A 24,228-nucleotide genomic window follows, 5' to 3' on the forward strand; every position below is an offset into this window, starting at 1 on the left:
GGCAATCTCCTAACCATGTAGGTTTCAAAACATATATTATTCACTTTTTAGCACTTTGACATACAGAATATCAAAGAAAAACATGACTTCTAACTTAATGGTGAAATAGATACCATAATATCATAGATAGTAGATTTCTAGACATATAACATGTCCTAAGTGTAATGGATTTTTCTGAAATTGCATAATGTCTTTTCTACAACCAGCATGAGGGAAAATCTGTGATTTTGTATCTTCAAAGCCATCCGTTCATGAAATCCTGTAACGCACAAGACGACCACACAGTCTCCTCATTGCCACTTTCATCTCTTTGTTCCTGAATGTGTAGATGACTGGATTCAGAAAAGGAGTGATAACTGCATCAAAAATAGCAAGATACTTATCCAGGTGTGATGTGGGAGAAGGCCATGTGTAGAAAAACATCAGTGGCCCAAAGAACAAAACCACTACAGTGATATGAGCCGACAGCGTGGAGATAGCCTTGGATGAGCCACCAGAGGAATGTTTCCAAACAGTAAACAAAATGAAGATATATGAAAAGACCAGCAGGATAAAAGACCCCACAGAAATGAGCCCACTACTGACAGTAACCATGAACTCCAATTCTTGAGTGTTTGTGCAGGCAAGCCTGAGGAGCCGGGGAAGGTCACAATAAAAACTATCCAATACATTAGGGCCACAAAAAGGCAAATCTACCACAAAAACTAATTGAACCAATGAATGGATGAGACCAATTACCCAAGAAGTTACTAAAAAGAATAGACACATCTTTGGGCTCATGATGCTCAAGTAGTGCAGAGGCTTACATATGGCCACATATCTGTCAAAGGCCATGGCTATAAGCAGCACCATCTCTGTCCCCCCAACTGCATGGCTAAAGAAGATCTGCATAATACATCCACAAAAAGAGATGGCTTTGTGCTTCTTAAAAATATCACAAATCATTTTAGGGGCTGTGATTGAGCAAAACAACATATCAATGACAGAGAGGTTAGCCAGGAGGAAATACATAGGGGAATGCAGATGAGCATCCAAGGTTACAGTGAACACAATGACAAGGTTTCCCATCATGCTTGCCAAGTAAAACAAAAAGGAGAAAATGAAAAGGAGAAGTTGGATCTCCCATGAATTCGTGAGTCCAAGGAACACAAAGTCTGATACTACCGACTTGTTCATTCTGTCCATTGCCTCAGACATCAGGATCAGTTTTCATGTTTCCCTAAAGGAAGACAGAAAATGGAAAACAATTGCCTAGGCAAGTATTAGTGTTCACAAAAGGAAGTCTCCAGCCCATGAAAACAGTCATATTAACAACTCCCATAACCAAATAATCTTCATTACATGTTCATTGGACTTCTACTTATAGGAGCCAGCTGGTTCCCAATACCCTCATGGATTCAAAACTGCTACAACTAAATGAATTTTATCCCTGGACCTGTTTTGCTTCTGTTTTCTTCACTATCACATGGCTATTTCATATTTCCTCCTGCCCTGCATTCTACTTCAGTAACATGCAAGGTCAACTTCAAATACTTTTGAATATGATTTCTTCTGAATGGATAGGATTTCAGCCACTTATATGAACCACCTAACAATTCATACACAGCACATAGCCTTCAAAGTCTCTGTCCCATTAATCCTAGTGCTTGCTTAGACTTTAAACATCTTCCTTCTTTCAGCTTTCAAAATTTCTCATTCTATTCTCTACTGTCCCATTTTCAATGTCCCAGTTCAAATCCTCCCTCCCTTGTGAAATTTTCCAAATCTGCTTCAGTCTCTCTACTCTCTCTGCACTGTTAGCATTGATTTCATTCTGCCTCTCTTGATTATATAAGTTTCCATTTCTCAAATTAATTGGTAGTTTCTTGGGTACAGGAATCATCTAAGTTCATATGAGTATCCCCAACCTACATCACAGTCACCAGTGGTGACTAACACAATGAGTTATTTAATGAGTGCTTCACACTAGCTGAATGAAGGAAGAGATTAAAGGGACTGAAGAATGACTCCTGCAGTTAAGAGAGTTTATCTTAATCCACCAAAGTTCACATTAATCATGTATTTTGTGGTACCAGTCAGGAATTATCATAGGATCCCAAGGCTCATCATGCAATTGTTTAACTACACAACATAATTATTTCACAAGAGAACTCTGTCACCAAATGAAATAGGGAGTCTCAACTGTTAATTTAAAATAGCCAATAGAAAGACTTTTATATACTTTTCAAATGGAAAAAATATTTTATCTTTTAATTATACTTACTTTCCAAAAAAATTCACAATTTCTAACATAACACATGAGTTGACCTGAGACAAATAATCTCCACTAGTAGACAGATAAAGATAGGCAATGAATCCCCAAAGATTAAAACTCTGCCACATAACAGTCTTTTTTCCTTTTCAAAATACATTTGGAATGGATAAAAGAATAACGGGAAAAGAAAACTGGTGAAAACAGCCAGACAGTATCTGTGTTTGCAATTGAGAGAGGGTCACAATTAGTTGGAGGGATAATGGGCACAAAAAAGAACTGAGGGACATTAACTGAATTGCAGCAGGGGTAGCTAAAACACAATTATAGTTCTTTAAGAATTTAAAAAAAAAAACAGAAATAAATCCAGAACTTGCCAGAAATAAATCATCAGAGGTCCACTGCTCAGTGGCTGTTTCTGATTTAGTACAACTCCATGACTCCATGTTATACCAATGAAATAATTTATATAGAAAGAAGTATACAAGGTGACCTCCTCATTATCCCAAAGTCAGTTAGTGGGAGGGTTTACAGAGGATCAAGAACCCATGGCGCCCACTGAATGTTCTTTGCCCAAAAAAGAAATTCGTATTAGTTCTATATGTATTCATTCTCTGTTTCTGCAGTAACAGATTACTGGGAATTTAGTGGCTTACCAAAACACAAATGTGTGATCTCACAGTTCTAAAGATAAGAAGGCCAAAATGGGTCTTCTAAGCTAGAATTGAAGTGTCAGCAGACCTGTCTTTCTTCTGAAGGACCAAGGGGAGGATCCGGTATCTTCCTCTTCCAAGTTTGCCTGAATTCTTTGCTTTATGACCCCTTCCTCCCTCTTCAAAGTACATCATTCCAAATTCTGCCAACTATCATCACATATCCACTCTGACTCTGACCACCCTGCCTCCGACTTGTAAGGTGAGATTCATATGACTACAATATCCAGATAATCCAGGATAATTTGGCCACCTCAAAGTTCTTAATCACATTGACAAAGTCCCTTGTGCCATGTAAAGTAATATATTCATAGACATGGATATTTTGGGGCCACTATTTTGTAACACCACAACTTCTCACAAGTGAACAAATGTTTTAGGGGGAGAAGAAAACCATATCACTAAGCAATGAATCTGACAGAGGAACTTTCAGAGAGCCTGTCAGGTAGATGGAAGAGATATTGAAGGAGGAAGAACTGGTAGTGCATTGGGACCTTCTCACAGAAACTACGCCTTAGACACTACTGACTCCTGTTACATCCAGGACCAAGTCTAGCCAACTAATATCCACTAATGGTGAGGAACCCATGCTGGGATTATCCCAAGATAATCAGCCAACTAATATGTTCTTAGACAACTAGGTATACAACTTAGTCCTGAGTGCTTCTCCAAATGATTTTTAAATGACTTTTGTTCATTAAGTCAGTAAATATTGTTGAGTGCCCAGAATGCCAAGCATCAATCTGGGCAATGAGGATACAACATGGACAAGAATTCCTGCCTTTGGACAAGCATTCCTGCCTTTGTGAAATCCATATTCATGACAGAAAATGCAATTCTGGTCTGTTACATACAAATTTCCTTTCCTAGAAAGGGTAAGAACACTTGAAGAAATGCTGTAATTCATCAAATACTAAGGAGTCACAAACACTCTGCTGCATTTTAGTTCAATTTCCACACTCACAGAGTCTCCTCTCAATATTCTGACTGATTTTTTATCTGAATTTTTGCATCTATGATTTCTATCACAGTAATTTTTAATGGCTTTCTGATAAATATGCATGGATTTTATCTCCCCAAATATGATACAAGACACTTGGGGCAGAATTGGGTACCGTAGTTGTTTGTTCTTATTGGAAAGCAGCTCAGAAATGATGCTGGCTGGATTTCTTGGCTAATTCACTCATTCATTCAACAAATATTTACATAGCAGTTATCAGGACAATTTTAAGTAAAAGTTGTTTAAGCCATTTTATGACTTAAAACCAAACCTCCATATCATGAAATATGAACTAACTAATCAAAAATTTCTCTAGGAATGGGCAGAAAATTAAGGCAAAAAACATTCTTATCATTAAAGGGAATAGTGTGTTATCCAAAACTCTTCCAAGGTCTCCATGAAGTGGAAATAGCAGTGAGAATATACTATGACCTAAAAATATAAGTGGTGTTTATTTGAAATGTGAAGAGAAAATTGAAATGTGAAGAGCAAAAACAAAACAAAAAACAAAAATACAAGCCGCCATCCCTGGGTGGCTCAGTCAGTTAAACATCCAGCCGTTGATTTCAGCACAGGTCATGTCTCAGGATCATGAGATAGAGTCACAGGTCGGACTCCACAGTGAGCGTGTGGAACCTGCTTACGATTCTCCCTCTCCCTTTCCCTCTGTTCCATCACCCATCTCACTTGCTCGCTCACTCTATTTCTCTCTAAAAAAAGAAAAGAAGTGAGAAGAAAAAAGAAATACTGAGAAAACTGTTAATAAGTTTGAAAGAAATAAGGTTAACAAAATCAGAAAATGATTTATTGAGCCATTTATTTATTTATTTATTTATTTATGTGTAAAGCTTCCATAAAAACAGTCTAGCCAGAAGGCAAAAAGGACAATTTTGGAGAAAAAGAAAAATACATTTTTAAACTCAGAAGGGAAATTGATAAAAAGATGGCAAGAAGGAAGAGAGCAGGACACTGGGTTTTTGAATGCAACAGGAGTCCAAGATGATCAGTTAGGAGAAAAATTGTGATGAACAGTAGAAATGGCAGACTGGAAGCTCATTCAGATAACACAATCTCAAAAGTCATCTCAGAATTGTTCCTTAGAGCATTGGAGTTGCTTTCTTGTTAACTAACGTACTGCATCCCCTAGTTTTACTTGCATTGCTTGAGGGAAAGGTGCCACATTACGCTATTATAGACAAACAAATAAGTTGCCAGATGGCTCTCCTTCACTGAGATCTTATGTGGGGAAGAAATGATGATTTATACAATGAAGAAATAACTGATTCATTTTAAACATGACTCATCACTCAAGAAGGATGAGCTTGAGTTTGTTGCTGCCGAAAATAGGGCAAGAAGAGATGAGCTGAGGAGGAGAGAGCCAGACTCCAGGAATGAGAGCAAAATCTGACAACAGAAGGGTAAATGGGACAAAGACAAAAGATACCTACTTTACATCCCGAAAAGAACAACAACAACAAAAAAAAAAAAAAAAAACCCACAAAATACCACAACTAATAAAAGGGAGATCTGGAAACTTACCCAGCTCCTATCTTTAACTCTTGAGTGTCTCTCCAGTGCCTCTGAGATACAGTCTCAACAGCTTCTAGAAGGAGACAGTAGGTTCTGGGTGCCCAATCAACTTGAGACCTTGCAAACTTCCATGGAAAAGAGTGCTGCTCCTTTAAGGCCATTGCCTTTAGAAGATATTCCACTCTGAGTTCTCTAATTCTGGTCTAGATATTACACTCAAGAATTATGACACGAATTACAGCCATTATGTAGACTATGTAAATGATCATGATATGCAGAAAATCCAGATTCTGCAGCATTTAATGGAATCATCATTTATTTTTAAAATTCTTAAAATTTAAATTCAAGTTAGTTAGCATATAGTGTATTATTGGTTTCAGGGGTAGATTTAGTGATTCATCAGTTGTATTTAACACCCAGTGCTCATTCCATCAAGTGCCCTCATTATGAAATCATCATTTAAATGTCTTGATTTAGGGCACCTGGGTGGCTCAATTGGTTAAGCTTTGGCTCAGGTCATGATCCTGGAGTCCTGGGATGGAGCCCCATATCCATCAGGATACCTGCTCAGCAGAGAGCCTGTTTTCTTTCTTCTCTTTCTGCCCTTCCCCCTCCCTCATATGCTCCATTTCTCTCTCTCTCTCAAATAAGTAAATTAAAATCTTAAATAAATAAATAAATATCTTGATTTATGTGGAATCAGTATTTGGGAACCCCTTAGAATAGATTCATGGGAATTTTACATATTAAAATATTCTGGGGGAAAAAAGAGTGAAAGCTGCTCATTATCCCCAATTAATAAAATCATTCAGTTGGAAGAGATCTAAAACTATGTTCTGACACAGTTCCTTTCTTTAGTTTCTCCATCCTGGATATGTCACTTTCTCTACAGTTTAAATGGTTTGAAAATTCATTTTCTTCCTTGGCATCCCACTATTTATTAACGTAATAGAGCAAAGGTTCATCCTTACAAAAAAAAAGCTTTCAAGTAAGCTGATGGCCACTTGATTCTTTCTCTGTGAACATAAAGACATTGTCAGCAATTCCTTCAGATAAATATTTATATGCTTGAACCTGATACAAGCAAATAAAGATCACTCATCTGTGCCCTCTAGTTTTAACCACCTCAATTCCTTTAGTCTTCCTTCATAGGATCATCTTCTATCCCTTCATCCTTGGCACTCTGCCTAACCACCCTCATTTCACCACTAAACATCTCACTGCAGTGACCTAGAAAAATTCTAACAAATGTTTAAAGAATGCAAACAAAAGCAGGAGGCTTGATTACAGGTTATGAGACATTACATATTTAGTTCCCTACTTTTTCTCCACCCTTCCAACACTTAATTTTAACCTACACTACATTAGTTTAGTTTAGAGTGATTTAGTTCCCTAGATATTTTTCTTCTAAGCAGGTTTTAAATTATTCTTTCTCCGTCGTGAATCTATGAAATTGGGGTTTTATTTTTTTATTTCATTTATCACTTATACCTACTTAAGGTTAATTCAGTTCTTTGTGTTGACAATCATTTGTATTTATTCTCCTACTCTACTTGTCATCTCCCCACCACCACCTGTTTCTTTCTGACTCTGAGCCAAAACATAATTGAAATAGACAAATAACAAACCATTACCGGGGTTCTTCTTATCGCTGAAGTTTATCTAGTTTAATACCTTCATCCTCTTGTCAAGTCATTCCATCCTTCCCTTGGAGCTATTCCCAGACTATTATCACAAATGCACAGAGGTATATAAAATATTTCTAAAAATGGAAAATATAGCTAATTACTTGAACCAAGGGATAGTGACCAATTAATCAAGAAAAATGTCTCCTAAAAATATATTCATTGTGATCATAGCAACAAAGGAAAGTGTTCTAAATGAGTCATAGGAGGGAGGAATGACACTTCTCTTTAAGAAGTGTAGATTATGGGACACCTGGGTGGCTCAGTTGGTTAAGCAGCTGCCTTTGGCTCAGGTCATGATCCCAGCGTCCTGGGATCAAGTCCCACATCAGGCTCCTTGCTCAGCAGGGAGCCCGCTTCTCCCTCTGCCTCTGCCTGCCACTCTGTCTGCCTATGGACGCTTTCTCTCTCTCTCTCTCTATCTCTCTAAATAAGAAGTGTTGATTATGGGGAACCTGGGTGGCTCAGTGGGTTAAAGCCTCTGGCTTCAGCTCAGGTCATGATCCCATGGTCCTGGGATCCAGCCCCACATTGGGCTCTCTACTTGGCAGGGAGCCTGCTTCCCCCTCTTTCTCTCTGCCTGCCTCTCTGCCTACTTGTGATCTCTTTTTGTCAAATAAATAAAATCTTTAAAAAAAAGTGTTGATTATTTCTCTTTCGATTTTTTCAATCTCTTGATTATTATCTCTGCCACTTTAAATCCTATGATGAATAATAAAAGCAATCTTAGATAATTTGATAATATTCACTTTCTGAGAAATTAATACAAATTACTTGGAATAGCCTGATAAATACCAAATTTCTCTGTATATAAGTAGGAAGTAGGAAACTGAAAGAAAAAAAACTAAAAATTTATAAGTAAAAAATAGCTGCAGGGCACCTGGGTGGCTCAGTGGGTTAAAGCCTCTGCCTTCGGCTCAGGTCATGATCCCAGGGTCCTGGGATCGAGTCCCACATCGGGCTCTCTGCTCAGCAGGGAGCCTGCTTCTCCCCCTCCCCTCTCTGCCTGCCTCTCTGCCTACTTCTAATCTGTCTGTCAAATAAATAAATAAAATCTTTAAAAAAAAATAGCTGCAGAAGTAAGACGTTGTGAGTCACTTCTCTTTCATTAAGGTCACATAATAAATGAATTGAACATGTTTAACATCACTAGGGATGGCATGTATGTATTATATACCCCCGGTATGACTAAATTAAAAGGCCACTTCATCCTTATAGCATTCTTTACAAAAAACAAAAATCCCAGTCTAATTCTGAGGGAAAATTTCAAACAAACCCAAATTGAGGGACATTTATAAAATGCCTTACCAATATCCCCAAAAGCTGTCATAGCCATAAATAAGGTCAGACTGAGACATCCTCAAACCAGACTATGCTAAGGAATCATAACAAAATGCTGTGTGCTTTACTACATTGAACCTGGAAAAGAAAAGGACATTAAAGGAAACACTGGTGAAATCTGAATACAGTCTAGCACTGAGTTAACAGGAATGTACCAGTGTTGATCTCTCAGTGTATGGACCACAGAAATGTAAGAAATGTAAGATGTAAGATGATAACATTAGAAGAAACAGTTGAAACTAAAGCTGCCAAGGGCTATATAGGGACTCCATGGAACACCTTTGCAACTTCTTGGTAGCCCTGAAACTGTCCAAAATGAAAGCTCTATTTAAACGAAACAAGAAATCAGAAAAGAAATGTAAAAATAGGGCCAAATAGATTTATTAAGTGAAAATCATTCATGAACACGTGTTGAAGCTCTGCTGTATGACAAACATTCAAGAGACAAGGTGAACAATATAGCGGTACCCATCAGTGACAGCTTAACAGCCCAATGGAGACATGATACTTAGCCACTGAGGAAACAAGATCTAAAGTGACAGAATGCAGCAAAGGACCAGGAGCCTGGTAACCTGGACTCTGGATTTAAATCTTCCATATAGTCCCTTTAGGATCTTGAGCTAATTAACTAATTTTCCAGCACCTGAAACTTTTTAAAATAGGGAGACTCTATGAGATGATTTACCTTAAAATTAAAAACCCATGAGAACCTCCCTAATTTAATTTTAATAATTTTCTAAGTAACTGTGTGTGCTCTATGAACTATTATCTTTCAGATCTAAGCTATCCTTCATACTCTGCCAGGATGCAGGAGCTAAGGCTCTACAAACTCATTTCTTTTTGGCCAACTCTGTCATTAGGGGGCACTAAAAGGAGACTACAAGGTGGAAGAGGAAGGAGGGACTTCCTTGCTCCTTCCTGTTTGCTGCCTGTGGGCTTCCTTTCTGTTCACCATGCCTGTGAGCATCACCCAACCACACTGTTCACCTCAACAACCTTGGTTTCTTTCCAGGCAACAGCTGCAATCCAACCTTAGAAGAGCCCATCTTCTCAGAAACACCTGTGTTACCAGCAGTATCCTTGCCTCAGGGTGGTGTCCCTGCCCTTCTCTAAACTCAGAGACCCTAGCACCAAGCAAGCAGCAGCCCTTCCTCAGATATGTGAGTTTCAACTCCACGGGTCCTTCCTCCAAGATTTTAATAGCTTTTTACTTTTAAGTTTTAGTAATTCTGACTTCGTCCTTTCCTTTTCCATCCCAAGGACTGAGAGCTGCTTCCTACAAATGCTATGTCTGTGATACCTCACCGTTCATCCACTTTCAAAAACTAGTTAAAAGCTTTTAATTAGCTAACCATTCTTTACACTAAATTTTTCCTTTCAAATTAACTGGTGTGGTTAATTTGTCTCCTTACTGGACCCTGGAAAAGACAAATTAGCAATGGAACAATGAGGGAAGCTAACAGATAATCAGCTGCAAAAATAGAAAACTAAAATCAGCTGTATAGTAAGGCAAATCAGATGAAGGAAAAATAAATATTTATCTTTAAAGTAAGAGAGTCTACTGACATGGGGAAAATAGAAAATGAACAGTGAGCCACATATTGCCTTTCAAAGGGGATTGTTTCACATTTATAATAATTCTGTTTGGCACCATATCGAGGTAAGACCACTGGTGAGATAAGAAAACCATGACCATGGTGCCTGGTGGCTCAGTCAGTGTGTGACTTCCCCTCAGGTCATGATCTTGGGGTTTTGAATCCAGCCCTGCTTCCAGCTCCCCCCTCAGGGTGGAGTCTGCTTCTGCCTCTCCCTCTGTCCGTCTCCCTGCTTGTGTTCTCTCTCTCTCTCTCTCTCATAAACAAGCAAATGCAAGAAAACCATGACCTGTAAGTCTCTTATAGAAGCAGAGTCCAGAGAACGACATCACCATGCAATCCTCTGCATGTTTAAGAGACTTTACTCTAATTCACAAACTGAGAACATAGTCTCCTCATTGCCACCTTCATCTCCTTATTCCTAAAAGTGTAGATTACTGGATTCAGAAAGGGAGTAAGAACTGCATCAAAGATGGCAAGGAACTTATCCAGATGTGATGTGGGAAATGGCCACACATAGAAGAAAATTAATGGCACAAAGAACAAAACAACTACAGTGACATGAGCTGCCAGAGTGGAGAGGGCCTTGGACATACTCCCCAAAGATTTTTTCTGAACAGTCACCAAAATAAAGGTGTAAGAGATGATTAGAATTAAAAAGGAGGCCACAGATATAAAGCCACTATTGGCAGTAACCATGAATCCCAATGTGTTTGTCTCTGTGCAAGCAAGTTTGATAAACCGAGGAAGGTCACAAAAAAAGCTGTCTAATTCATTAGGCCCACAGAAAGGCAAGTCCACAACAAAAGCCAGTTGAGTCACTGAATGAATAAGGCCAATGATCCAGGATGCGACCAGAAATAAAATGCACCTCCGTGGGGTCATGATGGTCAGGTAATGGAGAGGCTTACATATGGCAACATATCGGTCAAAGGCCATGGCGATGAGCAGCACCATCTCACTGCCCCCAACTGCGTGGATAAAGAAGATCTGAACTACACAGCCCCTAAAAGAGATGGTTTTGCACTCTCTCAAAAGATCATAAATCATCTTGGGAGCTGTGGAAGAGCAAAATATCAAGTCGATGATGGAAAGGTTGGCCAGCAGGAAGTACATGGGGGACTGTAAACGAGGGTCAGAGGTCACAGTTAGCACAATGAGGAGGTTTCCCATCAGGCTGGCCACATAGAAGACACAGGAAAAGAGGAAGAGAAGGAGCTGGATCTCCGGTGAGGTGGAGAGTCCCAGGAACACAAACTCCAACACTACTGAGTGGTTGCCTTCATCCATGGTCTCTGTCAGCAGTGACACCTCTCATGCCACCTGAAAGAGGACAGTAAGGAGAAGCTGCTGTAGGAAAAAGGCACAGAACTTAATCTTGGGTGATTCAGTCATTGTCAGAAAAGTAGACCAAGGCTCATGTGTGCTCTTGGAGACCATTGTCACAAAGCAATTCAGATATCTTTTTCATGTGTTTCATAACCACAATGCAAAGCAAAGAATAAGGATCCTTTGCTTACTTAGATTGGTAGTTCTGTTGTATTTTTTCTGGCATTGTTTCATAATCATATCTGATAGATGACTATGAATTAACAGGCTTTCAGAAATTACCTAACTACATGAAATAATGCAGTGACGGTACATTTCATAATTTGGACATATCGCACTGTAATGTTACCACATCCATGACCACATTGGCAACTCTATGAAAATCTTATAAGTTTTCTTTGAAGACATGATCTGTAAATTTTTCATATCTGTAAATTAGCAAGACAAGATGAGTTATTTAGGGAAAAGAAGGAAAGAGAGGCATAGAGAATGCCAGAGCATGGCACTCACCATCCCATAGAAGAATAAGTTCTAGTGAGAGGGACACTACTACGGGTTCTATGGAGGGGATTCTGCATAGGGGCCAAGAGAAGAAGGAATGTGAGACCAGAATGACAAGGATAAGTCATAAATGCCAGTGGAAGTCAAAAAGTAAAAGTGAAAATATCAGTCTTTGCACATGGCTCTCTTGACATATATAAAAAACTTAACCTCATTCTGAATTAAATAAATGTATGCTAAAACAGCAAGACACTAGTTTTTCTTATGACATGGGCAGGGATTTAAACACTTGACAATATTCAGAGTTTGATAGGAAATGAGGAAACAGTCTCATAACTGGTGGTGGTAGAATAAACTGATAAAACATTTGCCAAGCTGGTGATACCTTCCAAAATTTTCAATGCTCAAATACTTTGACTCGGCGATTCTACTTCTCAGAAAAGATATCTGGATATATGTGTGTGTGTGCACAGTAACAAAGTGAACAAAGAAGAGACACAGACTGGCGGTTACCAGAGGGTAGGGGGGTTGAAAGGGTGGATGAAATAGGTGGTGGCAGTCAAGAAATAAAATTATAAAATCAAGAAGTCATGAGGATGTAATGCATAGCATGGTGGCTAGAAGTCCGTAGGAATGTATTGGCTATTTGCAAGTTGCTAAGAGAGTAAATCTTGAAAGTTCTTATTGTGGCAATCATTTTGCTACGTATACAAATATTGAGTTATTATCTTCTACACCTGGAATTGATATAATATATCAATTACACCTCAATTTTTAAAAGGTACAAAGAGTTAAAGGGCCCACTCTTGGTTTTGGCTCAGGTCCTGACCACAGGGTCTTGAGATTAAGCCCCAGATGGGCCACAGGCTCAGCACAGACTCTGCTTAAGACACTCTCTCACTCTCCCTCTGCCCCTGCCCCCGCAATGTGCACCATCACTCTCTCTAAAATAAAGAAAAAATCCTTTTTTAAAAAGATACAGAGATGTTTACTGAAGCATTGCTGCTTATAAAAGCAAAAGCCTGAGAATAACTTCAATGTGTAGAAATAAGGGACTAATTAAATAATTTCTACTAGATCCCATCTATGGAATACTGTGTAGCCACTTATTTTGCTGAAGTTGATCTAAATTTACTTAAACAGGATAGACAGGAGGGAAGGGGGCAGTTTCTTACATTCATCTTATCCTATCTAGTTTTCTAATATTTATACAAAAAAAATATATACATAAAATTACATAAATTACAAAACAGATTAACAATGCAAAAAGAAAAGGTAATAATAATTACCTCTAAGAAGTACAAAATTATCCAGGAAAAGGGATCTTTTGCTTTTCACTTATAAGCTCTTACCTACTTACATTCTTGCAGTAAACATGTCAATTTCACCTTTACAAAAAAGTCAGTGTATGTGGATCTGAAAAATTATACAATTTGTATCTTCGGGATTTGAAACTTCCAAAGATGACTTCATAATGTATCTTCCAGCAAAGATCAAAGCTACACCTAAGATATTTGTTAACTTTGTTACTATACTCCTTCCTATCCCTCCCACTCTTAGCTGAACAGCCTCCTCTTCCCCAGGCAGACACTCAAATGGTATTTACCCCTCCCTCACAGACACTCAAATATTCCAGCCCATGGCTTCCCTCCACGTTTTTCCCTCAGCCTGCAGTGCCCAGGCCTTCATTACATCTCTCCAGTTCACCCCGTTCTTCTTCACCTGCTCACTCTGCAAAAATCCTTCCTCTATGAAGTCCTCTTTGATCCTCCTACTTTACATACATGGGGAAAAGACAAATTTTCTTACAGTCTCGTGACAAAACCAGACACATTAACAATTATAGCATTCTGTTACTGCTCTAACAAAGACTACTATCTAATTCTCCAATGCTATACATAAAGGTTTCTAAATCTATGTTTGAAAAATACCCTTTTTAGACTTTTTCTTGATGCTGGTGTTAATGATATTCACATTGATAAAAAGCAGTTCAGCTCAGAAAAAGATTCCTTTCACAGGGATCATCACCAGGAACCTCCTCCCTGATGCAATTCATCCAAGAAAATGATTGATCCTAAATTACCCTCCCGGAAGCTGACAGTTATTCCATCAACGCTTCCAAATTTCACTCCATCCCAAACTCTTGTTAGTTTTACACAAGACCTTATTTTATCTTCCCCATTTGGGGAAGATAAAATATAATATCATATTACATATGATATATATTATATATGATACATATGAAATATATATAATATATATATATAGAGAGAGAGAGAGATAAATAGTAGATAATTCCTAATATAGGCAAAAAGTTGGAAAACAGGCTGGTACACTCATTGGTGGCCCAGCTTCCTAGCCAGTCTTTCACTTTCTGCCTAACTGAAAACTTGAGGTCTCTAGGGGCCATACCTCGTATCAATCTTCACTTTTAAACAAAGGCAGAATAGTGGTTTAAATCTGATTTTTCCATGCGGGCAAGTGAAATTGGCCCCTTAACTCCTCTGCAAAAGGAAAACACAGTGTCAGTGGTGATCAGCAACTAAATTCCAGGGTGCCTTTGTAGTGTCCCGAGTGTCACAACTGTTCAACATGCAGCATTGACCACTGCCCACACCCCCACCACAAGCCCACAATGTAAGAAAGTAGAGATTCCTCAGAGATCATCTAGGGACCAGTTGACTCTCTTCTCTCCTCAGGTCTGCTCATCCTTGTGCTGGCCGGCACAGATAGCAAAAAAATTAGAAGTGATATGGGCTCACCTCCAACTCAAGCAAGGATGAGGATTCTGGAGTATTTTGAAAGTAGATCAATGTTGAGGTCACTCAAAGACTGGTAGTCCTCTCCTTCTGAACCTGAGTCTCAAATTACTCACAAGGTTAAGTGTTTTTTTTTTTTAATATTTTATTTATTTGACAGAGAGAAATCACAACTAGGCAGAGAGGCAGGTAGAGAGAGAAGGAAGCAGGCTCCCTGCGGAGCAGAGAGCCCGATGCAGGGCTCCATCCCAGGACGCTGGGATCATGACCTGAGCTAAAGGCAGAGGCTTTAATCCACTGAGCCACCCAGGCACCCCAAAAGGTTAAGTTTAAATTAGAGTTACTGGAAAAGAATAAAATTCACAGATGGGCGCCTGGGTGGCTCAGTGGGTTAAAGCCTCTGCCTTCGGCTCAGGTCATGATCCCAGGATCCTGGGATGGAGCCCCGCATTAGGCTCTCTACTCAGCAGGGAGCCTGCTTCTCCCTCTCTCTGCCTGCCTCTCTGCCTACTTGTGATCTGAGTCTGTCAATTAAATAAATAAAATCTTTTAAAAAAAGAATAAAATTCACAGAGAAACATCTCAATCTCATTATCCTATGGGTTTCTCCACCAGCTTGATTCTCTGGAGATGTGTAAAGAGTGCTCAGGACAGGATAGTACAAAATGTACAGAAATGCGCACTGGGGCTGCAAGCTGTCAGAGTGATTGTTTCTACTGTTATCAATGCAGCAAGCCCTGCAGAAGACTGTCATTGCACGGACTGGAATGAAACTGCTAATGATTGTAAAATCTGTTTATTTTAGAGTTAGGAAAAACCAGGTATAGGGAGGATAAACAGCATTACTGAAGCTAAGGAACAAGCCGGTGGTTGACCCAGAATCAGTACAGTTGACTCTTGGTTTCTAGACAATGCAGGGAATCTCCACTACACCACACTTCTTTTTGTGGAATGGTCAAACTGGGCCTCGAGTGTGTGGCCAGGAAATCATAATATAGCAAAGCTACTTTTTTCAGCACTGTCCAACATTCTTCTGGCTTTATTCCCATTGGACTCAGATATTCTGCTCCTACTATATTCTGGGGTCCAACACGCAAGGCACATCTGCAAATGTCACTAGAATAACTCCTCCAATACAGATCATGAAGTGGTGGTTTGACTCCACTCATCTTGCTGTCTTCTCTATTTTGGTTGTGAGTTTATCTGCTATAATCTCCCTGTTGAGTAACAGAGTAACAGAATTGATTCATTTCTCCTAGTTGTTTAGATCTCCCTTCTCATTGCTCTGTGTATTTCCACTTGAAGTTCTCATTTGCATCAAAGACTGCATCCACCACTCTAACTCACCTGGACCCATGTCAAAATGACCATGGACTCAGATGACCTCAGAATGCTGAGCTCTTGCCTTTGGAATGTTATTATCAGCTGGCATAAAAAGCCCTGTGTAATGCCTCCAAGCAGAAAACACAGATAATTAGCAACACTGGAACATTACTTGAGCATTACTGTAGAGACCTGGGATTGCCACTGTAGTACATTTAGCCAAGGGAGTTGTGTTCTAGAACCACAGAAATTTGGCCACAGCAACCAAAGGGAAAAGTTTGTAATAGGTCACTTGAGAGGAGAAGGAAAGGAGCCTAAATGAAAAATATACACCTTCAAACAAGTGAAAATAATGCTAATCATCTCCATAGGCAGGAAGAGAGAGGGAAAGAGGAGGTAATGCAGGGATCCAATGTGGCACTGACCGTCACCTGTGTCCCACTAGAAAGAATAACTAACATAGAGGTAAGAAGATATGCAGATGTTCCATCAAAAGTTAGCTAGTCCTTTATTATGTGTGTGATATGGAGAAATGAAGAGGGTGCTCTCACAGCAACCCAAGGGGATGAACCCAGATGATAGTGGAGCTGGGGTGAGGCAAATCACTAACGGTTTAATCTATCATAGGTCAGCTTCTTAAAAAGAAGCATCAACAAAACAGAAAATCTCCTCCAGTTATATAGTCTGTCTTTACATAGAAAGTAAGCAGAGAGTCAGTGATGTGGCCACTGATAAACTATAATTACATAGAGCACTCTGTCACTTACCTATTTCTGTACGACAAAGTAGCTTAAGGCAAGGACATTCACCTGCTCCTGACTCTGCAGTTACTGCTGAGCTCAGCTGGTCAGGTCCCATGCTGATCTCACCTGGCTTTTCTCATGAGGCATCAGTTATCTGGCAGCTTGGGATTGGGGGTTTAAGGTGGCCTCATTCACATGTCAAGGGCCATGGTGCCTGTGAGCTGCGCCTCTCTCTCCAAGGGGTCTTTTATTATTCAGGAGTCTTGCACAATTTCCTTTCATGGTGGTAGGAACATTGCAGGACAACAAAGGCAAAAGGTGCAAAGCAAACTATGTCTCAGTTCTGGAATTCATGCAATATCGTCTTTGCCACATTCCATTGGTCACAGCAAGGCAGGAGACCAGGCCAGATTTCAGTTTGGGAAATAGACTCTACCGCTTGACAAGAGAAGGTGTAAAATATTGTAACCATGTTCTTCAATTAACTAGAGGCTCCCTAACTGCTCATTGTGAGTTATGTTGATTGGCTAAGTCTCAGTGAATCTTAATATAAGGAACTGGTATGTGTTCTGTAGAGTTTCATGGTGCTTTTGCTCCAAATTTTACTAACTCAAAGTAATTAACTCAGCAGCTCTCTCCCATTCCTGTATTTGTTTTCGATTTAACTGGTTTAGAATAAGTAATTGCAATGTCATAATGAGTTTATATCCTGATATTATATATGAGACTAGGTTAAGCCACATGACTTTCTAGAGTCTCCTGTGTACAGGACAGGTTAGCCTCCTAATGGTCAAAGAATATTCAAAACACTGAGGCAGAGACACAGCCATTTTACTTGATTGGAAAGAAGCCTAGAGTTCCTGTGGGATAGAAATTTCTCGCCATCAACATGTAAGAACTGGATGATGGGTTTGAGTTGTCCTAAAGAGGGCAATTGAATGCATCTGAGAGAAAGTCCTTATGAAAGCAAAAAATATCTGGTAAAGTAGGCAAGACTAAGCAGGCAAGTCCCGTTGTTAGAGCAGGCAGTAATCCCAGGCACAGAGCTAGTGTATGCATGACCAGCCTTCCAACACAGCCTCTCCACCATGTCCCTGTGCTCTCTGGGTATGATAGGGCTGTGAAACAAAGAAAAGGCCTATGATACTAGAACCCAGATCTCTTCTGTGGGAATCCCTTCACAGAAGAGGCTGTGAGGAGCAGCATAAATTAAGGCAAGGCTAAAAGTCCAGGGCATTCCTCCAGAGGTTCAGACCTCAGCTTCTGGGCAACTGGCCATCAGCCTTTTGGGAGAGGTGGGCAATGACCTAAGCAGAGAACTGTATGCCACATTTCCTCTGTCCCTGAAGCAGAGAATGGTTACGGCCTGGCCAACAGAACGCAGTCTGTGCTGGTAGGAGAATCTTCCCACCAAGTACTCTTGAGAGAACATTTAGTGGGGAGAACCCAGGAAAAGATTTAATTTCTGCTTCAGAAGCAGGTCAAAGAAATGAGACTTGGAATGTCGTGGTAAATATGACACATTCACATATGGCAAATATGACACAGGTCCTGCACCTGGTGTTTCGATTATCTCATTTTTACTTTTTTAACTTGATTGTGTGTCTGCTTATTAAAGAGCATGTGTAGATATAAAATGTTGGATGCCTAGATAAATATTTTACTTAAACCAAACATTGTCTTTTTACCAAGTGAAAGATATTCAAGCCTAGGTTTATGAAATTAATGAATCTCTTTCCTTTCACCTAGAGATAGTCTCTATAATAAATGGTGTTGGGAAAAGTGGATATCCATGTGCAAGAGAATGAAATTGGACCCTTAGCTTACACCATTTACAAAATCAACTCAAAGTGGATTAAGGACTTTAAACATTTAAACATAAGACCTGAAATTGTTAAACTCCTAGAAAAAACATAGGGAAAATCTCCTTGACATTGTTCTGAGAGATGATTTTTTTGATTTGACACCAAAAGCACAGGCACAAAATCAAAAGTAAAAAAGTAGGACTGAATCAAACTCAGAAACTCTCCACAGCAAGGGAAACAATCAATACAGTGAAAAGGTACCCTACAGAATGACAGAAATATTTACAAATGATATATATGATAAGGAGTTAACATCCAGAATATGCAAATAACTCATACAACTGCATGGCAAAATAATAATAATCTGGTTAAAATGAGCAAAGGGCCTAATAGATATTTCTCCAAAGACATTAAAATGGCCAACAGGTATATGAAAAGATGCTCAAAATCAGTAACCATCCAGGAAATGCAAATTAAAACCACAACAAGATATTATCTCACATCTACTAGGACAACTATTACCAAAAAGTCAAAAGATAACAAGTGTTGGCAAGAATGTGGAAAGAGAGGGAGCCCTTGTACACTGTTGGTAGGAAGATAATACAGTATAATCCCTGGAGAAATAATATGGAGATCCCTCAAAAAATTAAAAATAGAACTACCATATGATCTAGCAAATCCCACTCCTGGATATATATCCAAATGAAATAAAAATCACTATCTCAAAAAGATATCCACAATCCCATGTCCACTATAACACAGAAGGGCAAGTATTCCATGATCTCACTTATATACAGAATCTAAAAAAATAAGTAACAGAGTACCAGAGGATAGAATGGTTGTTACTAGGGGCCAGGAGGTGTGGTGAAAGGGAGATACTGGTTAGAGTATAAGGTTTCAGTTGTTAAATGAGTAAGTAAGTTCCTTAGACTTAAAGTACACCATGGTGACTATTGTTAATAATAATGTATATTTGAAATTTCCTAAGAGTAGATTTTAGGTGTTCTCACATAAAAAGGAGGGGAGGAGGCATTAACAATTTGAGGTGATGGATATGTTAATTACTGATTGGGAGGTAATCATTTCACAATGTATACATAGATCAAACCATCACATTGTACAACTTAATGTGTACGATTTTTATTTGTCATCATACCTTAATAAAGATGGGGAAAATAAATAAAAATAAATCCCTGTCCACTAACTGTTAAAATATAGACACGTTTTATTTGATACTTACTAATGTGATGCAGAAACCACCTCAAAATAACCTCATACTAGTTAACTAAGAAAAGAAGCTTTGTGTATACCAGAAAGAGCTGTACTTGAAGTTTAGTGTTCATTTTTTTTTTCTTTACGTTCTTGTTCAAGTACTTTGGAGGAGCCCAATGGTATTGAATTAGTAAGCAGTTTATCATTTGTTAAGTCATTTCCAGCCTTTAATAGAACAGTCTTATTAAAATTGCCTCATCCTCTGCCGGGACTACTGCAAAGTGTCTGGTTCTATAAGAATGAAGTAACCCCAGGAGGTGTGCACTCAGGCTTCAATTTTCTCTTCAGATAACATGACTCCGTTGTGGACTATCTCCAAGGAGTAGATGGTGCAGTGCCCTCCTCTCATCCATAATTTTGTATGAGTATAAGGGAGTTATAAAGTTATTTTATTATATAAATTACCTCTGAATCTCGGTCCCTTTGAATAGTAAATACATCTATATTTTTGAATGATAGATTTAAAAGACAGGACACAATAACATATTTTATTGAATCAATGCATGTTTTATATTTATTTTGTGTTATTAAGTGGAGAGAGAAAAATATGTTCAGATTTTAGAAGGACGGGTAAGAGACACGCACCAAGTTGGATGTGTGGTGATTAAGAGCAGGGATACTAGAGTTGAAGTTGTGTGGTTTTGCAACCAAACTCTACCACTTACCACCCCTTTGTCCCTGGGCAAGTTGGTATATCTTTCTGTGCCTCAGTTAAATCATCTATAAAATAAGAATGATAATATTACCTACCTCATTGCTGTAAGCATTAAATGAATTAATGTATGTTAACAAGTTAAGAGAGTACCTGCCATATAAATGCTCAATAAATGTTGGTGATAGTGGAGGTGGTGATAGTTGGACAAAATGATGAATGGGCTTTAAAATGCCAGTAAGAATCCTTTTGGAGGACAGAGGAGCTATGACAATTTCAACTAAGTTTATAAATGACACAGTTAAGAGCAACCAAAATGATGATAAATCTGTACTGAATTTTATTTGGAGTGATTGCACATCTAAGTTTCCATTTATCAAATAGAAAGTCAAAGAAACACATAATATTTTTAAGTACTCTATGAGGTCATGAGAAGAAAAAGAAGTATAAACAAAACTTATCAAGAGGGGAAAAGGAACAATTTCATACATAGAACAATTATCAGCCAAAGGCTAACTGTGCCAAAAAGAAATATCTCTTACTTGATTAAGCTAAGGTCTTAACATGTAATTATCCTAATAAATATATATTTTACAAATAAAGAAGTCCAAAATAACATCAGAAGAAAAATGAAGATAGAAGAATGAAATAAGTCTGAAACTAATGTAACGCTGTATGTTAACTAACTGGAATTAAAATAAAAACTATTAAAAAAATGGGTAAACTGAAAATAAAAGAAGTCTGAAACCTGTCGGTGGTTTAAGAAGATAGATCCAGGGGCATCTGGGTGGCTCAGTGATTAAGCATCTGCAATTGGCTCAGGACATGATTCCAGGGTCCTGGAATCTAACGCCATGTCAGACTCCCTGCTCAGTGGGGAGCCTGCTTCTCTGCCCCTCCCCACTGCTCATGCTCACTTTCTTTCTCTTTTTTGGATAAATAAGTAACGTCTTTAAAAACAAAGATAGATTCATCACAAAGATCTACCAAAAATTGCTAACTAACAGGAACATGAGTATAGATGTGGTATTTTAAAAGACTCTTTAAAAAAAAGCAGGCATTAATATAATTTTATCATAGTTATTAATTTCTAAATCAACACTTTAGTTCACTTAAAGATCAGAAAAATTTGTCTCTAGCCTATATTATCTTTGGGTCCCAAAAGTTCTAAAGTGCCTGAGCTGTTCAGTCTTAGAAACCATCACCCACTAACAGAAACAGATAAAGGAATGCAGTAACAGTCACCCATGAGATTCTTGAAGCCCACATAAGATAACTTCCAATCCTTGGTACCAATAAGAAAAGTTATGGTAAACACCCTTTAGAGTGTTCATTAGAGTAAAAAAGCAATACAGAAGGGGGAATACTGTTCAATTGTTAATTTTTAGTAATTGATATAAATAAAAGCCATGAATGAGACCATGGGTGATTGATGAGGTAATCATGCAGTTGTAAAATAATGAGAAACTTCTTGTTAGCCTGCAAATAAAGAACTTGGAAACAACAAATAATCATACAAAACTCATACCAATGAAGAGAGTTATGATGTCAGTTGTGCTGCTTCTGCTATCATCAAGGTCAAAAATAGCAGGCCAGAGGAGTTGTTTATTAATGAAAAGCTCAAGAACCCAAATTAATAAGTGAGCCTAGATTTTTTTTAAGTCTAAATTACAGAGAAAAGAGTTCACTATGTGAGGTGTTAGATGTGTTAATTATCTTGATCTTGGTAATAACTTCACAGTGTATGTGTATATCAAATTACCACATTGTGCACTTTAAATGTATACAATTCTATTTGACAATTATTCCTCAATAAATTTGGGCAGGGGGAAGTGTGGAGATCTGATTTTCACCTTGAATCTATCACTTAACATCTCTATGCCTATTATATCCGTAAAATAAATAAGTTGGAACAAATGATCTCAAATTCCAGTTCTAAAATTCCACAATTCCACTATATAATGAACAGTTTTCCAGGTAACCAAAGAAATGGGTTAGTAGGAAACAAACTGATACCTTAGAGGAAAAAAAAAAGTAAAACCAATTGGCATTATGGCAGTTTGATAGTTTAAGTAAAGGATGTTAGCCAATTCAAAGAAGGGAAAGTATAATAGTGAAAAAGAATAATGTGCTTAATTTCCAGCACGAAATTGCTGAACACATTCTCTGTTTGGCACCTTTTGAGGGGTAAGACAATTGGAAATAGTGGATTAAGGTGGTGATAACTTTGGTTTGACATATTTTCCTTAGTAATTAAAGAGGGATGAACAGGAAGCATTTCTTAATTTACCCCCCCAAATCAAGATAAAAAATATTCACTACACAGAGTTTTCATAAATATTAAATAAAATAATGTACATAAAACATCCACCACAGGGTCTGAAACACAGAAGTCCCAAAATTAGCTCAAACAAATTTATCATTTGTTAGGGTACTAGAAATACAGGGCAACATGGTAAATGCCTAAAGGTAACCTAGTACATGAAATTAATAGAGATCTAAAACTTCAATCACTTTATTTTTTCTGTTGTTATTGAGTGTAGAGTTAAATTTTATTTAAGTATTTACTACATCTTCCTGTAACTCACAAGCTGATGACAGAGTTTCTTCATTGCTGCCTTCATCTCCTTGTTCCTGAATGTGTAGATGACCGGATTCAGAAAAGGGGTGAGAACTGCATCAAAGATAGCAAGAAATTTATCCAAGTGTGATGAGGGGAAGGGCCAGGTATAGAAGAAGATTAATGGTCCAAAGAATAAAACCACCACAGTGACATGAGCTGACAAAGTAGAGAGGGCCTTGGATAACCCACCTGAAGAGTGTTTCCAAACTGTGGTCAGAATGATGATGTAAGAAATAATCAATATAAAGAAGGAACCCACAGAGATGAGTCCACTATTGGCTGTGACCATGAACTCCAGTCTATTGGTCTCTGTGCAAGCAAGTTTAATGAGTTGAGGAAGGTCACAATAAAAGCTGTCCAGTACATTAGGACCACAGAAGGGCAAGTCTACAACAAAAGCCAATTGGGCCACTGAGTGGATAAGGCCAAGGACCCAGGCTGCAGCCAGAATCAAAATGCACATTCGTGGGCTCATGATGGTCAGGTAGTGGAGAGGCTTACAAATGGCAACATATCTGTCAAAGGCCATGGCAATGAGCAGCACCATTTCTGTGCCCCCAATAGCATGAATAAAGAAGATCTGAGATATACAACCTCCAAAAGAGATGGCTTTGCATTTTCTGAAAAGGTCATAAATCATTTTGGGAGCTGCAATAGAGCAAACTCCCACATCAAGAAAGGAGAGGTTGGCCAGCAGGAAGTACATAGGAGAGTGCAAGGTAGGGTCAGTGCTCACAGAGAACACAATGAGGAGATTTCCCAGTAGGCTTGCCATGTAGAACACAGAGGAAAAGAGAAATAGGAGAAGCTGGACCTCCCATGAATTGGAGAGTCCCAGGAACACAAACTCAGATACCACAGACTCGTTGGCTCCATCCATTAGCTCTGCAAGCAGAGGTGACACAAATTTTACCTGCAAGAAGGAGTAAAGAGAAAATCAACTTTGTGGGAGTCACTGACTGCATGAGTTTCAGGTCATAAAGAAAAAACATTACCTTACTTCACAAAGTCCAAACACATCTAATATGACCCCTACACTGTAATTGCAGAAAATAGGCAGTAACTCATTGCTACAAAGCGTATTTCTAACTCCCTAGTCTCCTTAA

At 38.6% G+C, this 24,228-nt stretch overlaps 3 protein-coding genes across 3 annotated transcripts; all 3 read right to left on the reverse strand.

The window, feature by feature from the left end:
- Nucleotides 1–249: 249 nt before the first annotated feature.
- LOC123944396 (olfactory receptor 4F15) lies at nt 250–1,185 on the reverse strand. Its single transcript, XM_046009483.1, has one exon. The coding sequence runs from the start codon at nt 1,183–1,185 to the stop codon at nt 250–252; it is 936 nt and encodes a 311-aa protein (XP_045865439.1).
- Nucleotides 1,186–10,481: 9,296 nt separating this feature from the next.
- Nucleotides 10,482–11,586, reverse strand: LOC123944359 (olfactory receptor 4F6-like). Its single transcript, XM_046009416.1, has 2 exons — nt 11,553–11,586; nt 10,482–11,410 (listed from the first exon to the last, which is right to left on the reverse strand). Exons 1-2 carry the CDS (start codon nt 11,584–11,586, stop codon nt 10,482–10,484), a joined length of 963 nt encoding a protein of 320 aa, XP_045865372.1.
- An 11,480-nt stretch (nt 11,587–23,066) lies between these two features.
- LOC123944390 (olfactory receptor 4F3/4F16/4F29-like) lies at nt 23,067–24,002 on the reverse strand. The gene has a single exon (XM_046009477.1). The coding sequence runs from the start codon at nt 24,000–24,002 to the stop codon at nt 23,067–23,069; it is 936 nt and encodes a 311-aa protein (XP_045865433.1).
- Nucleotides 24,003–24,228: the final 226 nt, after the last annotated feature.

Source organism: Meles meles, chromosome 6, assembly GCF_922984935.1.
Source record: "Meles meles chromosome 6, mMelMel3.1 paternal haplotype, whole genome shotgun sequence".
NCBI lineage: Eukaryota > Metazoa > Chordata > Mammalia > Carnivora > Mustelidae > Meles > Meles meles.

Bases quoted from the DNA above. Each gene is read 5' to 3' on its own strand.
- LOC123944390 (XM_046009477.1), bottom strand. From the start codon at position 24,002: ATGGATGGAGCCAACGAGTCTGTGGTATCTGAGTTTGTGTTCCTGGGA.
- LOC123944396 (XM_046009483.1), bottom strand. From the start codon at position 1,185: ATGGACAGAATGAACAAGTCGGTAGTATCAGACTTTGTGTTCCTTGGA.
- LOC123944359 (XM_046009416.1), bottom strand. From the start codon at position 11,586: ATGAAAAAGATATCTGAATTGCTTTGTGACAATG. The intron at 11,411-11,552 runs GTCTCCAAGAGC...CACTGCTGACAG, and splicing joins TGAATTGCTTTGTGACAATG to AGACCATGGATGAAGGCAAC.